This window comes from Sarcophilus harrisii, chromosome 4, assembly GCF_902635505.1.
Source record: "Sarcophilus harrisii chromosome 4, mSarHar1.11, whole genome shotgun sequence".
Classification (NCBI taxonomy): Eukaryota; Metazoa; Chordata; class Mammalia; order Dasyuromorphia; family Dasyuridae; genus Sarcophilus; species Sarcophilus harrisii.
In genome coordinates, this window is record NC_045429.1 from 32,647,441 (window position 1) to 32,664,006 (window position 16,566).

Sequence of the window (16,566 nt, forward strand, 5' to 3'; positions counted from 1 at the left end):
TCCGGTCAATGGGTTTTGTACCCCAACAACATTATCATAAAATCATAGATCTAGAGATGGCTGTCTATTCTAACTTTCCATTTTATAGATGAGGAAACTGAGACCTAATGGGGTTGAGGAATAATCCCAGGATTATATAATATCATAAAATAAACTATGTAGACTTGGAAGCCATCTTTGTAAAGCTCTTTATAAACCTTAAAGTGCTTTTCGTAACTACAGGCTATTTTAAATTATTACCCATTCCAACTCTCTTACTTTCTAGATGAATTGGAGGCAAGAGAGGTTAAGTCATGACACAGAATCAGGGAATCATAGACTTAGAATAGTGCCTCACACTTAATAAATGGTGATGGATTGATTAAGGAAGAAGAAACCTCAGAGATCAGCTAGTTCAACCCCATCACTACTGACCTTTTTATAGGTCTTGATGAGTCTTGATTCTCCCAATAACCCTGTAAGGTAAGGGCTAGTGTTATTAATACTTGCTTTTACATTGCTTTTACTTCCCAAACTATCTCTCCTTCTATTCCCAAGAGATGTCTCTTATAATGAATCTTTTATTTAAAAAAAGAAAGAATTTATCAGTCAACTTATCCATTATATTATTGTTCCGACTCATGTACCTGATCCCTGCAAAGCAGGCAGAGAAGTACGATCTTTTACCTCTTTCAATCCAGGTTTGATCATCATAATTACACAGCATTCAGCTGTATTTTTTGGTTCTTTTCATTTCATTGTTGATTTAATTTTGTTCATTTTCATTTCATTCATTTATTTTATTCTTGTTCATTCATTTCTGTTCATTTCATTTGTTTTGTTCATTTAGTATTTGTTCATGCTTATTGAACATTTCATTGTTCTGTTCATTTTCATTTTGTTCATTTCATTCTTGTTCGTTTCTGGGTCTATAGTTTTCCTGTTTTTTTCTGACTTCCCTTTGCATCAGTTCATATGAGTCCTCTAACTTTTAATCCAGCACCCTTCCTCCCATTGAAGAGTCATTGTCAACTACTGACTGAAAAAAACAAAAGATCATCCAGTGACTAGCTGGGTTGATCTTCAGGTGCTTATGTTATAAGCTTTCCCAGCTGGAAGGGATGTTCTAGACCCTGCTCTGTTGATATGCTCTTCAAGAACCTTTCATACCATTGCAAGCCATTTCTGTGAGTCATTATTTAGACGTCTCATCTGGGACGATCACTTTTATCTTCCTTCTATCCCATCTCTCCTATGTTAACTTTCCGTTACCATCACCAGAAGGACTATTGGACCCTGTTAGAACATGGAATTTATGGAGAATTATAATTATTCTTTACTTACACACACACACACAAACATCTAAGCATATGGACCCCCAGTCTTGTTTCCTACTTATATCAGGAGACAGTGCCCATAAAAAACAAGGTGTCTGGATACTCTGATTTGGGTTTTGGCAGATCAGTATTTTTACTATGTAAGTTTTCTTTGGAAAGCAAACTTAATGACTGAGCATTTTGGGACTGGTCGTTTTCTGTGTCTCCAGTGGGTTGATGACTCAATGTCCCTTGTGGGATGAGTACCATACATTGTTATTATAAAGGACACTTATCTGTTGGTTTTGGTGGCTTGTTCTTAAGAGTCTTAATGCCTCGGGACAAAATCTTTGGATGAGTCAGGTTCCATCAAAGATCATATTTGACAAGAGGGAATCACTGACTCTTTTGTATTGAAAGAATTCTACCAGAAATGAATGTATCATTTAATCAATGGAGTGAGTTTCCTTATCAGCTGCTTTTATCTTTTTGCTTGGAAAGATCTCAAATTATGGCCCACCAGTTTACAGGTCACCACCTCCTATTTGTCTAGAGCACTGAGTTTAAGTGACCAGAGTTACAAAATCAGTATATGTTGCGGAGAGATTTAAATTGAGGTCATCTAGGCTTTGAGGCTGATCCTCTATCCTCTCTGCAAAGCTGCCTTTTATGTAGTATTTACTAAATAAAGACAAAGTAAATATAAAATAATTCATTTAAGCCAATGAGATTTAAAATGTATTTTTCATGGGGTACCCTTATGAAGGATGTGGTTCTCAGCTATCTGCGTTCATTGGCATCTTTTAGGACGTTATTATGAATAAATCCAGAGTTTAAGGTATTTGTCTCAAAAGTGGCTTGTTAGCAAAGGTTCTGTTCCTTTTGGTGGGCAGCCTTTGGCAAACTGTTTTGGAAAAGGATTGCATTTCTATGCATGGTCACCATGTACATTGTGGTCTTTTGATGGGAACTGAGATCAGCATGTAAGGAGGTCCATAGGAAATGTGGGAAAGTTCATAGAGATGCTGCAGGAAGAGGAGTCTTTTTGACCCCAGACCCGGTACTCTATCCACTAAACTGCATCATCTGAGCTTCCTTGTCCACCAACCACTTCTTCACTCAACCAATTTGCCAACCAGCTTTTATGTGAGTTTTATTCATAATTTATTATAGACATAAAGATGTCCTTTCTTTATTCTCTGTTCTCAAAGAGGACCATGACATGCAAGTGAATTGGGTTGGAATGAAGGAGGGTTGGGCAAAATCACCAGTGACATGTTCTCTCCAGAGCCATCTGGGTCCTGTGGCCAGATATAGATCAGGATGACTAGAGATGCTGTGCTTTGTGCTTTATGAAAACTACCTCATTTGATTCTCATGATAACCACAACCACCTTGGGAAGTAGATCCTACTTATCCCCATTTTGCTGTTGAATAAATTGAAACAGACAGGGATTAAGTGGTGTGCCTGAATCACCCAGCTAGTAAGTGCTGAAAATGGTCTTTTTGACCCCACTCCGGAGCTCTGTGCACTATGGCATGACCTCATTGTCCCAGTTGGATACAAGAGATCATGGACCAATCTTATCCTCTCAATTTCAGTCTCCTTATCTGTGAATTTGTAATCATAGTGAATCCAATCACCGAACATTTGCAAAGTGGGAAAATGATCCCTTTAAGTTTGCTCAGTTTCATTTTCCTCATTTGTAAAATAACAGATTTGATTCAGTGGTCTCCAAGATCTCCAGCTTTGAATTTTTGATCCTAGAGAAGATAAGCCAGATTTAAGAGTGTGGTGGGATGACTTCATAAAAGATTCAATTCTTACATCCTTATATCCCTCCTTACAAAATCAATTATTCTTTATTGGTTTGCCAAACTTGGGAACTTAATTCCTTTTTCAGATGGATTGATGAGACAGAAGGCTTTTTTCTCCCTCCTCTTCCCATCCTCCCCTCTTCTCCCTCATCATCCTCCACCTCCATTTCCACCCTCTTTCGTAACATTTTTATGGGAGATTAGAGCAATGCATTCACTTGAGCTGGTCCCATTTCAGGCCCCACCAAGTTTATTTTCTGAGGGCAGCATCTCAACACTCTCCCTTGGCTTGTATAAGCATGTAGGGTGATGTAACCTTTCCAGGGAACCCCAATTCTTGAGCCTTATCATGTCTGTCATGTTGAAAACCCAATTTCGACATAGGAATAAGTTACCTAGGTTTTGTGGAAAGCAAGGAAGCTCTTGACCATTTTAGAGAAAGAAGGCCTGAGGACCTCTATGCTAAAGAGAATTTTAGTTGGAGGAAATGGTTGCAGGTATCTTAAATGCATGGACCAATGATTTTTTTTTGGGGGGGGGTGTTCTTATTTTTTCTCAATAGTACTTACAGTTTTCAGCATTGATTTCTGTAAGATTTTTGAGTTCCAAAATTTTTCTCCCTCCCCCTCTCCCCTCTCCCAGACAGCAAGCAATCTGATACAGATTAGACCTATTTCCATATTTGATAGGCCAATGAATGTTAATGAGATCATAGAACTGCAACTAGAAGGATATTTTCCTTCCTTCCTTCCTTCCTTCCTTCCTCTCTCCCTTCCTTCCTTCCTTCCTTCCTAACTTCCTTCCTTCCTTCCTTCCTTCCTGCCTTCCTTCCTTCCTTCCTTCCTGCCTTCCTGCCTGCCTTCCTTCCTTCCTGCCTTCCTTCCTTCCTTCCTTCCTGCCTGCCTTCCTTCCTTCCTTCCTTCCTTCCTTCCTTCCTTCCTTCCTAACTTCCTTCCTTCCTAACTTCCTTCCTACCTCCCTCCCTTCCTTCTTGCCCTCCCACTTTATTTTAGGAAGGAGGGCCCGGAGAGCCCAAGAGCAGCCAGCGGACTCCTCAGTGGGAAACAGAGGGTCCAGGACCGTTTCCCCGTGAGCCGCGCAGGGCGCAGTGACTAGCTCAGGGAGGTCAGGCTTTGAGCCACGCCCTTAGGTTGCAGAGCTGACTGGGAGCCTTCTCTTTCGGACCAGGCTGCCCTGCAGCCCCGGAGGGAGTGTGTTATTTCTGTAAGGAAGCCGGCCTCACGGGCATTTCTTGCTCTTGGTTCTGGGGCCTGACTCGTGGGGGCCGGTAATGGCAGCCGGGCTCCGACACCCCCGTGGGGCCGGACCAAGGCTGTGGAGGCGCCTGAGGGCCAGAGGGTCCCCCCCTTTCCCCCCACGGGGCTCAGCGCCGCCACGCGATTCCTCACTCTCTCCCTTTCTTGCTGTTTTTGGCCCGGTCCTTTCCTCGCCCCACACAAAGCACCCCTGGGCGCAGTCCGCTTGTTCCAGCCAGGACTTGGTGGGCTCAGTGAGCCGGTCACGGGCCCCTCCCCCGCTACATTTGGAGCAAGAGCCCCCCAGCTTCCTCGGGAGCCTTAGTTTCCCGGAACTGACTTGGAAAACGCAGCCCAGAAAGCTTTTTTTTTTTTTTTTTTTTAAACAGGCCTGAGGGCTCCCCTTTTGTGTGATTTCTTTCCCGTGTTTTTCCTCTTTTCGATGCACTGTTTGAACTGTAGGTTAGGGCAGAGGAGCGTGTGAGCCGGGGCTCCCGAGGGCAGGAGGAAAGGGAGAGAAGGGGCTGGGGAGAGGGGGGTTACAGAGCAGAGGGATGGTCCAAGCACATGAGATTCTCCAGCCCTCATGGGCACAGCCGGCCGGGTAAGGTAGAGCATCCTCCCGAGAAGCTCCAACCTGAGCCTCTGGCCAAAACCCAGGTGATCAATCAGCCTCCACAGGGGCCCTGGCAGGATTCCGTGTGTGTGTGTGTGTGTGTGTGTGTGTGTGTGTGTGAGAGAGAGAGAGAGAGAGAGAGAGAGAGAGAAAGTGTAAGGGGAGGGAAGGAGAGAAGGAGGGAGAAAGAGAGGGAAAGAGAGAGGAAGAGTGGGAGGGGAAAGAAGAGACAGAGAGAAGGGGGAGGGAGAGAGGAAACAAACAGATGGAGAGAAATGGAGAGACTGAGAGAGATGGAGAGAGACAGAAACAGAGATACAGAGAGGAGACAGAAACAGATATTGGAAGGAGAGATGACAATACACAGAGATTATTGGTCAAAAATAATCCTGTAATAATCCTAAAAAAATTGCACCATCCCCACTTTTGGAAGTTAATAACCATACCCATCCACCTAAACTCACTGCAGTGTTCAAGGCGTTCAGAGAGCCGGCTCTAGGTTTAACAGAATCTGTCCCAGAAGTTGAGGGTTAATTTCTGAAGGCAGGTGTGGAAACAAAAGTGCTGGTTGCCTCTTTGGTGGGTTTTTTTTTTCATTCTCTTTTGGAAGAGTTTAGCTGGATCAACTCCATGAAAAATAACAAACTTGGCTCTCCTTCCTGAACCTCAAGTTCTTGTAATAAAACTCCCTATCCTGGCAGATAGAGTAATGTTCTGCTCTTAAAAAAATATTTAGTAGTAGCATAAGCAGTGTTTTAAAGCCCCACTTTGTACATAGTTACAGTGAGTAGAGAGTAGAGGGGGCACCCCTGAAGCATCCCCAAAACTAGCTGCTGGCTTGGTGAGCCATGGGATGAAGGATCCCACTAGCTTCTCCTCAATGTAATCTCTTGCTAAGAAGGAGGAATACTTGGCTTTTTGAGTTAGAGTTATTCCCCCCTGGAAGACATTAGTCATATCACAGAATGTCAGGGTATGAAGTTTTAATTAGGGAGGAAGAAAACTATGGGTTTTGGAGAAAAGGAAGGAAAGTGAGTCTTGAAACATGTTTAGTTATTGCTGTTTTTAGGTAGGGATATTAGATGAGAAATTGTATTGAGAACCATCATGGTACACGCGTGGATGAGCAAGTTTGATCTTAGAGATGAGCTGAGGGATATATTCCTCCCTCCTTTCACTGAAGAGGGGAGAGACTATGGATGAGCAGTATTATATGTCCTGAATCAGCCATAAGAACATGAATGGCTCTTAATGCATGGCTCACTGGATAATGGGTGAGGAGAGAAGGGAAATCTATTTTTAGAAATGAAGGTGTTGTAAAAACAAAAGGCATTCATTAAACATTAAAAAGAAAGGAGTCATGTTAAGTTTAAAATATGACTAAAAGATCATTTCTTAGTGGAGGGAATGAGAGATTTTAGTCATTGGAATAAGGAAGTTGTGAAATTTCTTACCCTAAAAATCTTTAGAAACAGAATCCATTTTCATTTATAAATGAATAATAAACTCCTTCCTTTCTCCCTTATTTCTCCTCCTTGCTTCCCCCAAAATGAGGTTTTATATGTGAATAAATAACCTCTTGGAATCAAAGATAATAGGATCATAGAGTCAAGGGAACCCTGGAGATTAGACAGTATAGCCTCACTTTTCCTGATGAAAACTGTACAAAATCACATGGGTAGGAAGCGTGAGACCCAAGGAGTCAAATCTTCTGACCCCAGGTTCATGAGATTACCAATAAAGTCCCTCCCTCTTCTAAAGCCATAAATCTGTAATTCTAATTCATGTAACTATGAACCTTTTTCTTAACTGATTTAAGTTTAGGGAATCAGCTTTAAAACTGAATTCCTTATGAGTGGGCAAACTTGATCATTTTTCCATTTGCCACTTTGGAGAGAATCTAGAATCACCTCAATTTATGTGAGGACACAATATAACAAATAACAGCTTCTGTTATTGGACTGTGAGAATTATAAAAAGCAGCATCATAGAGGAAAGTCTTTGGTCTCCATCACATAAGGTTGACATAATATGTCATGGTTAGTGCTAAATAAGTGCTCGATGATTGATTGATTCAGGTCTTTAAAAAGGGAAAGAAACCATGGGCAGTACTGAGAGGAATAAGTAAGGTGATAATCCCCCATTGTCTTTTTCCTCTGGTCAGACCCTCTATGAATTATTGTATTCAGTTGTGACCGCCAGGCTTTGAATATTGACAAGTTGGAGGATGTCCCATGGAGAGAGACCAAGATGGGCCAGGGTCTGGAAACCATGTAATATGAGCAACAATTGAGGGAATAATGCTGTTTAATCTGGAAAGGAAGGATCCTAGAGGTGCATTGTGGTATATTCAAATATTTGAAGGATACTTTTATGGAAAACTTATTCTGTGTTACCAGAGAGTAGATAAAGGATTAATGGCCAAAAGTTACCAAGGGAACAAGTTCAGGTCAATAAAATCAGTGCTTAATATATGGGGATTGAATGAATGGATGGATAGATAAATCAATGAACAAATGTTTTATATTGTTCCTGGAGAAGCAGAACTGCTTCATTTTTACTTTTCTCTCTCCAGTGCTGCACTGGATTTATTTTATTAACAAATATGCTTGTTGATTGAATAAATGAATAAAGAGAAATTTTTTAATAGAACTGGCCAACATAGAACCTTATCTCTGGTTTCTCTACTACTCAGCATTTATAGCCTTCTTTTTAGTGATCTTTCCATTTAGATTGTTGCAGTCATGATCTTAAGGGAGCTAGGAATGGCAGATCTGGAGTCAGGAAAACCTTCACCCTGTGTACCTCAGTTTGCCCATCTGTAAAAATGGGGTAAAGAAAGAAATGGCCAACCCTTCCAGTATCTCTGCCAAGAAAATCCCAAATGAGATCACAAAGAGTCGACAAGACTGAAGGGATCAAACAACAGTAACAGTCATGATCTAGATTCTCCTTATTTCCCTCTCTTCAGTTCATACAAATCTAAGTTTCTCTAAATTACTCTTATTTTCCATTTCTTACTGACCAATATTACTCTGTTACATTTATCTGCCATAATTTCCCCCCAGATAGCTGATGGACACTCATCTTGTTTTTTTAGGTTCTTTGCTTCCAGAAATTGGGTTGTCATGAATATTTTGGTGTATATCGCATAAGATGCGTTCATTGATTGGTTGACCAATTGTATTTCATTGTCTCAAACAATTCCAGCCACATGTTGCTCTTCCATCATTTCAATTGTGTGTAGCCCCATTTTGGGTTTGTTTATTTGTTTGTTTTTTCCAAAAATATTGGAGTGGTTGTTTTTTTCCTTTCTAGCTTATTTTACAGATGAGGAAACTGAGGCACACAGAGTTAAGTGACTTGCCCAGGGTCACACAGCTAGTAAGTGTCTAAGATTGGATTTGATCTCAGGAAGATGAGTCTTCATGATTCCAGGTCTGGAACTCTGGGAGTCACCTAGCTATTCTGTTCCTCCCGCATAGTTGGTACTTTAAAATGCATGATAAATAGAATTGAATTAAATTAAGCAAGGGCAAGAGATGACAAGGATCTAAAGGAGAATAGAATGTAAACCAAACAAAGAAATTTTCCATTAATCTGAAGAAAAGGATGCTTTATCCTTTTGTCTCTTCCGGAGCAGGGCTTCTTCAATCTTTTCCACTTGCCCATTTTGTCCAAGAAATTTTTACATGATCCTGGGTGTATAAAATAGGTATATAAATCAGACATCTACTGATAATAAATCACAATTTTGCAACCCCCAATTCAATTACAAGACCCCAGATGAGATTGCGAACCATAGTCTCTAGAGCAAACCTGAAGGATGGCATTTACTTGGTTTCCAAATAGACACCGGGCTAAGATCTTAATCTCTTTTTTGCCTTTTAGCCCAAAGGTAACACTGAGATCCACTTGACTTATGGGTCACAGTGGAGTGAGCTGGTCTTTCAGTTCCATTCCTCAGGATTATGATGTCTCTTCCAGTGTGGCAGCTGTGCCCACGGCACAGACTGGCATTTCATCTTGTAGAGTTGGGGGGCAGACGAGGCCTCCGTGCTCAGTCCTTGATGCTGCCATGACAAGCTGCCTTTCATTTACTGCATGCTTCCTGAAACCCCTCAAAGAATCAGGCACCCAGCTTTTAAATAAGCCAGAGGCTTGTTGCTCTAGTAGTTAACGTATTTAACTCCCTGTCGACATGGTTCTGTTCTTGCCTCCAAGCGTGCCCTAATAGGATTTATAACCTATTCCACACCGAAGACACGGATTCTTTGGTGCATATATTTTAAAAACAAAAATGTTTTATGGTTTGCTCACAAATGAGAGCACATGAGATAGATCATCCAAAGGTTAAGCAGATGTTACCCTAAATATGGAACGTGATTTTGGCAGCTGAAGAAAGGATTCCTGGGCCCTTGTGTTTTTCTAGGTGACAGCTTTGTTAAAATGACTCCTTTCTGAGAGAGGAGACAAGCTGAGTCTCTGCCTTTGGCTGAGTGGCTTATTATTAAAGTTATTATATATATACTTACAATATTATTATAAAGATTATTATTAAAGTGCAATGGAGGGCAAAGTTATGGAGAAGCAGAAGGTCAGGCCCTTGTCTGAGAGCAGGTGAGCACTAGGACGTTTCTGGGGAGTGCAGTATGATCTAAGTGACTTTTGCCGATTTTCCCAGCATCAGGACTTTTTGGAAAGTCAGGGGTTAGCTCCTACGGGGCTGGGTTGATAGTGTAAAATCCATTATTAACCAGAGTTTATGTGCGGTGGTGGGCCCTCACTGACCTTCCAGACCTCTAGTGTGGAAGGAACTCCTTTTTGGGGTGGGGGAAAGGATGTGTATCCCCTTACAGAGACAAAATTAGTGGCATTTTACATGGGGAGAAAAAGTCTCCATAAAGCAGATCTCCTCCATAATCCCTCGGACATTTGGATTGAGTGGTAGAGGCTGGAGGCTGGAGGTGGTGGTCACTGTGGAAAGTCACCTGTGGCCCCTAGAAGGGTGCTTTGTGAATGGGAGAGGTTCTTGCTGTTTCCTCCTCGGCAGTGTTTCCCTCCTTCATCCCCTTCCCTTCATTCCCACAGCTCCCACCCTTTTTGGATCATCCTCACCTTTTGCTCCTGTGGGTGCAGTCATCCCCTGATTGATATGTCTAGTGTCTCCTCTTTAGGCAGTTGCCAAACTGATTCTCCTAAAATATTTCATTCCCAAGGAAGATTGGCCCCTTCCTCCATCCTCCTCTTCTTCCCTCCTTACCTCTTGGATGAAACACAACTGCCTCCTATTATACAGCAGACTACAGTAATAATAGCTCCCATTTATACAGTGTTATACCATATATGACTACATACTATATGTTATATAGCACTATATATTAATAATAGATTATACTTATATAGCCTTATCCTGTGTAATTATTTTATTATTAATAAAAATAACATTTTTGTCTTTGTCTCCCTAGCACCAACTTTTGGATAGTTCCCAATAACTTAGTAAATGATTGCTGAATAAATGAAAGAAATGAGAATAATAATAACCCAGATTTAAGCGTATAAAAGATATATTCCCAAGTACAAAATCAGTAAACTTTGGTGAGAATAGAATAGTCTAAATGTGGGACTTTTAAATTTCCTTTGTGAAGTCAGCATTCATAAATCATCCAGAAAACTTTTTTCAGCTCATTTTAATAGCCTTTTGACTTCATTATCTCTGGGAATTTGGGGGTCTTTCAAAATAAACTCTGGTCAATCATATAAAAAATCTAATGGGATGGAAATCTTGGGACTTCCAACTTTGCTCCCTGCTTGAGAAAGAACCTTCTGAAGCTGGATCCTGAGGTATTGAGAGAAAGTCCTACGTTTGTTAAAAATCCATCTCTTTCACTTGGATCATGTTAGCCAGCTAGCTGGTCCTTCCTCTGTCAAAAACATTTTTGGAATTTATTTTCCTTTGCTGCAGGGCAGTCAGATTTATGGGATTCTGTGTGTATCTGTCTGTTTCTCTCTTTTTTTCTTCCCCTTGGAAAGGTGTACAAATTACAGCTTAATTTCCAGTTTTGAAAAAGTGCTTACAACTTGACAGTAGGATGGATGTGCACGTACATGTGTGCATTCCTGCCTGTATCTGTACGTATTCTGGTGGGGATGTATGTTTCTCCAGTGCATTGAGTACGTGGGACTGGGAATTAGTTTTTGGGTTTTGTTCTGCTTAGAGCCAGGCCCGGAAAAATTGTGCACAAGGGGATTTAGGGGAGTGATTACAGGAGTTACCATTATTAATTTGGATCGTGTGAAGGGATAGACATACCCAGATTACTTTGCCCTTCCGTACTTTGGAAGAGGTGGGACATCTTTGGCAGAGGCTGCAACTCAGGTGGGTCCTTTAGTTTACATAGAGAGAAGGAGTTCAGCTGGTTAGTCAATAAGAAAGCATTTTTTAGGCACCTACTATGTGTAAGCCATTTTGCCAGATCCTGGGGATACAAAGATATACACAAACATACATGACCTCATTTGACCTACCCCCCAAAAAAACCTTCATAAATTAGATAGATAGAGATTTTTATCTATATTTTACACATGTGGAAACTGATTTGCAGAAATGTTAAATATGTACCTATTTATCTATGGATTGCTTTTCCTTTAGAATCTTTGAGACCAAAGATTGGATTTTTTTTTTCATTTTTAAACCTTTTTTCTTATTACCAGGCCTTATCATAAATACTCAACACATAATAAGTACTGAATAAATGTTTGTTGACTGACTTACTCAAGTTCGGAACTTTATAGATAGATGGTAGATCTAGAATTTGAAACCAGTTCTGATTTCTAATTCAAGTATTATTTCCCCCATGTTACCAACACACTGTTTCAGAGAGAGAATGATAGATTTGTATTATTTGAAAACTACTGTGGGGTCAGTGGATGAAGTTCTGTAAAAGGGAGTGTGACATACTGAATATTTTGTGGTTTTGCCATTAAGGGGGGCCAAGAGATATTTGAGGTAATTGTCTTTTTTACAACCTGCTAAATAAATGTTAAAACTTGTATGGCTTAAAGAGAGAATATTAACTGTAAACGTCCATCAGTTACTTGGTTCTGGCTGTTGCCACAAAAGCACAGTAATGAAGGAGAGAATGGGGTCAGCCAGGAGGCTGCGTCTCAGAGCGTACCTGCTCTTCAATAGATTCTCCAAGGAATCCTGGACTGGTTCTTGGCTATTTACAGTTGGAAACTCAATCTTGTCCGTTTGCCCGACAGCAATTAATCTCTTAAGACTGAATAAACTCCAAAGGGTCTAAGTCATAAAACAGAATTCCAGTTTGTTAATTTGAATCGGGAACCATGCTTGTGAGTGCCCCGATCCCAATTGTCTGCACAGGGCACGGCAATGGTGGTAGGACTTCTTAAAATGCTCAATTTTATGTTAGAAAGTTGTTTTGTGAGCCCAAAAGAACAGCAAAAGAGGGAACTGGATGTTCCTTGGGAACAGTTCCATCCTCTTAGTGGTGACCTACAACAGTTCTTTCTGCATTTTAGAGCAATTATTTTTGTCCAGATAATTCATACCATTCACCAGGCTCAGGGTCCCCAGTGCTGTGGACCGGGCCTGGCAGACACCGGAACACTCTCTTTTTAGTCCATTATCTTCATGGCTGCCAAATTGTGGTTATACAGGCCACATTTAAAGGTCTGGTCCCATTCCTCCTTTCCATGCATTCATTATTTCCTTTCCTCTTGCCCTCTCTCTCCTCTTCCTCCTTCTTTGCCTTCCTCTCCTCATCTTTTTTCCTCCTCCTTTTCCTCTCCTTCCCCTTTATTCTCCTCTTGTACCTCCCCTTTATTCGCCACTTCCTTCTCTTCCTTTCCCTCTCCTTTCTCTTCCTCCTCCTCCTCTCCTCCTTCATCTCCACATTCCAGCCAAAGTGCCCTTTGCTCTCTCCTCCCATACAGCTTCCCTTCTCCTGCCTGGATTGCTTCTCTTGTTCCATTCCAGACTTGGTTCAGGAACTATTCCTAGGAGTAAAAAAACTTTCTAGTCTAGTCCCTTCATTTTTAGAGATTAAGAAACTGAAGCCCAAGATCCCATGGCTAGTATGTGTCAGAGGGGAAATCGCACTTTCCATCACACCTTACAATATCAGCTCGGTATGGGGCAAGGACTGTCTCTTTAATTCTCTTTCTATCCCCAGGGATCAGCTGGCAATTATAAAATGTAAAGGATTAATAAATTCTTGTTGATTGATTGATTGAATTCTGTTTCCTTTAGGTGTCGGAAGGCTCTGTGGTCCAGTTTCCAGAAGGAAACTTCTCCCTTTCAGCAAGAACAGAAGAAAAAAGCTTTCCCCATGGAAATATCCATTTGTTGCACTGGGCCCAGAAGGAATATGGAGCAGTCACTTCTTTCACCGAACTCAAGATATCGAGCAATGTTTACATCAAAGTGGGGGAAGGTAAGCCCTTGGCCCATCAGTTAAAGATGGCGGCCAGTTTGCCTTTTCTGTCCTGTCCCTCAGGTCCCGTCTAGTCCCAAATTCTGCTTCTGCTCCTTCTTGAGTCTCTGAGCTTCCCTCCCAGCATCCTCAATTTCTAACTCTTCCCCATATGCTTCAGATATAATATTTCCTCCGTGTGTGTATTTTGTATCCAGACTCCTGTTTCCATCAGCATCTGCAGGTCCGTTAGAGTCTCAGCCGTTGCCTCAGTCTCTGATCAGTTATGTCACGTGTTCAGGGTCACCGTTAATCCAGCTCTCCCCATCGGGACTCTTCTTCCTGAATAAGACCACTCACTCTCTTCCAATACATTTCAGTCTTTTGTTTGTTTCTCAAATTTTGGTCATTGAAGGGGAAACTCTCTGTGTAGAGGAGAACTATCTTTCTTGGAATAGAGGAGAAAAAAAATACCTTTCTCCTCTGTCTGTAAGGGGAGAATACAATGGACTTGTGTTCATTCATTGTGATGGTTTCAACAGGGAGGAAGCACTTTTGCTTAATCACTGCAGGGGAGAGAGGCTAGATCACTTTCAGGGAGTCTGTGAACTTAGATGAGGAAAATAATGACATCTTTACCATCACTAAGCTCTAATTAAAATTTAGCAGCTTTCAATTATTTAAAAATATTTTTAAAATTTTTTAAAATGTTTTTCAAAAATGTTACTTGGGCTCTTTTTTTCTTTTTTCACCTTATTTCCCCTTTCCCCCCTAGAGAAGCCTTTATTTTTAACAAATAAATTGGGCTTGTCTTAAGATGTGTATTTTAGTATATTATATATTATAATATATTAGTATATTTTATATAAGATGTGTGTCTTAGTATATATAGCTACTAAACTTATTACTAAACCTGAGTTCAAATCCTGTCTTAGGCATTTACTGGTTACATGCCACTTGGCAAATTATTTACTGTCTCTATACCTCGGTTTTCTCATCTTAAAATGAGATAGTTAAAAGATCTTTTCCAGCTTAAAACAATGATATTGTGGCTTCTCTGCCCAGAGGCTGGAAGCAAACTTCATGGTCTTCCTTCTGAAGTGTTCATTGGTTGCTGCATTAATTAGAGCTCTGAATGTTTCTTGATCATCATGTATATTGTTTACTTATTTATGCTTGTTTTTATCATTTCTTGTAGCTCTCCTTCACTATTACCTGTTACAACTCTGTATAATTCAAGGCCTTATTATTGTACTTTTTGGCAGTAACAAGACAAAAATAAAGGATAATAGTTAGAGAGTAGGGGAAGAGAGGATGTGGGAACAGAACCATAACTAGGGTGGGCTGATCAGAGCTTTGACCCAGGGCCTAGAAATTTATAAGGGGTACATACTTCTCTGTCTTAGAAACAAGTGAACTTTGCAACTGGTTTGTAAGAATAATGAATTAAAATACAAAGCTACCAGATTATCCCAGGTAAATCCCTACTGGCTGGACCTTGCCCTGCTCACCTATTCCTTCACTCTTACCATAGCCTCTCCAGTAGTCATCTCCTACTGTCCCAGATCTGATGGTATCTTTTCTGATATTTGCCCTGGTACAACATTGCTAGTTAAATCTTTGGAATGGAAAGGCAATAGGAACAAAAGCCTAATTGGTATCAAAGTTTTTTGGTCGCTGTAATGCCATTAAATTTGAAATCAAAGGTGACTTCCGATTTTATGTGATAGTAACATTTCAATTAAATATTTATAACTGCAGAAAAACTTCAAGTGTTTTTATATTGCAGTGTTTGTTTCATGGACAGCTACATTATTGGAGAAAGAACTGGTGTTTTGCTTTGATAAGGGATAGAAATAACCCATGACTTAATTATGAAAGTCTATTGTTCTAATAATCCCTTTCATCATATTTTTGGTCAAGTTAGTATAGGGTATAATTAGAGCCAAGAATAGCTCCTTGGAAATAATAAAAAAGATTGTGGCAGATGCCCTGCAGCCAGGGGCCTGGGTAAGAAGTAGACCATCATAGGATCTTTGTGGCTGGGTGCCTCTAGTTGGTCCTGGATCTGTGGGGTGCCTAGATGGATGCCAGCATTATTCACCCAGCACCGGACTTCCAGTTCTTTTAGGGTTTTTTTGATTGAGGGAGGGGTTCCTTGGGCTACATAAAAATGCCACAAAGATCAAGGGACTGTAGTAAAATATAGCTCAATGTATAAATAAAGGTGTCTGCAGAGTAGAATTTAGTGAGATGTGGGATTTTAGACCGGGACTGGATCAGATGAATGGACATGGGACTTTGAGGTCACCTCAAAACAGGAAACTGATAGAGGGGGTAGGGCTGGATCCCTTGGACAGAAAATGAAAATCAGAACTGTAATCCTCTATAGAGTTTGTAGAATGTGTCCCCTCTGGAAAGCCTAAGGTTTAAAGCACACACAGATGGGATCATCTGTCTCCTTAATTTAAGAACTTAATATGTGTTCTCCATGGTCGATAAAGAAATGCTTCTTAGATATGTAGCTTTTGAATTTTCAAAGCACTTTAAATGATACTGATAATAATGATGATGATGACAATTAGCATTTATATGATTCCTCCTAGGTGTAACCTCCTAGATAAGGCTTTTCAGATATATCTCATTTAATTATCTCAGCAACTCTGGGAGACAGGTGCTATTATTATCTCCTTTTACATCTGGGGAAACTGAGGTAAACCAGGATTTGCCTAAGATCACACAGCTAGTAAATTTCTGAGGTGAGATCTGAATTTATCATTTATCACATTTTACCCATACAACAACCATCTGAAGGAGAGGTATGATTATCCCTATTTTGCAAATGAAGAAATAGGGCCCAGAGTGGTTAAATCTCCAACTCAGGGTCTCATAGCTAGTAAGTACCTGAGGCAATATTCAAACTGACAGTTTGAAATTCTGAAAAGGTAGTTGGAAATTCTCTATATCAATGAAATCACAGGTCTGCTCTATCCTTTCCTCCACCTAAATAAAAGTCAGAAAATAAGTAATTTAAAATTAAATAATTCAATGGCCAAGGGCATGGGTGAACCCAGGAAAAAGACCAAGGAAAGAGAAGTTAGCTTCTAGTTGGTTTCCTAGTGTTGTGGGCTTTCCCCTGTTTA

General features: G+C 40.6%; 1 protein-coding gene across 4 annotated transcripts in view; it reads left to right on the forward strand.

Annotated features, from left to right (window-relative positions):
* TGFBR3 (transforming growth factor beta receptor 3) overlaps nucleotides 1-16,566 on the forward strand; it is a 215,004-nt gene that overhangs the window by 142,286 nt on the left and 56,152 nt on the right. For all 4 annotated transcript variants that reach the window (XR_004234299.1, XM_031969337.1, XM_031969335.1 and 1 more), the window contains exon 5: nucleotides 13,261-13,444. Coding sequence is in view for 3 of the 4 variants with exons in the window: in XM_031969337.1 (XP_031825197.1) it covers nucleotides 13,261-13,444 (184 nt within the window). In the remaining variant the exon portion in view is untranslated. The remainder of the gene's footprint in view (nucleotides 1-13,260; nucleotides 13,445-16,566) is intronic.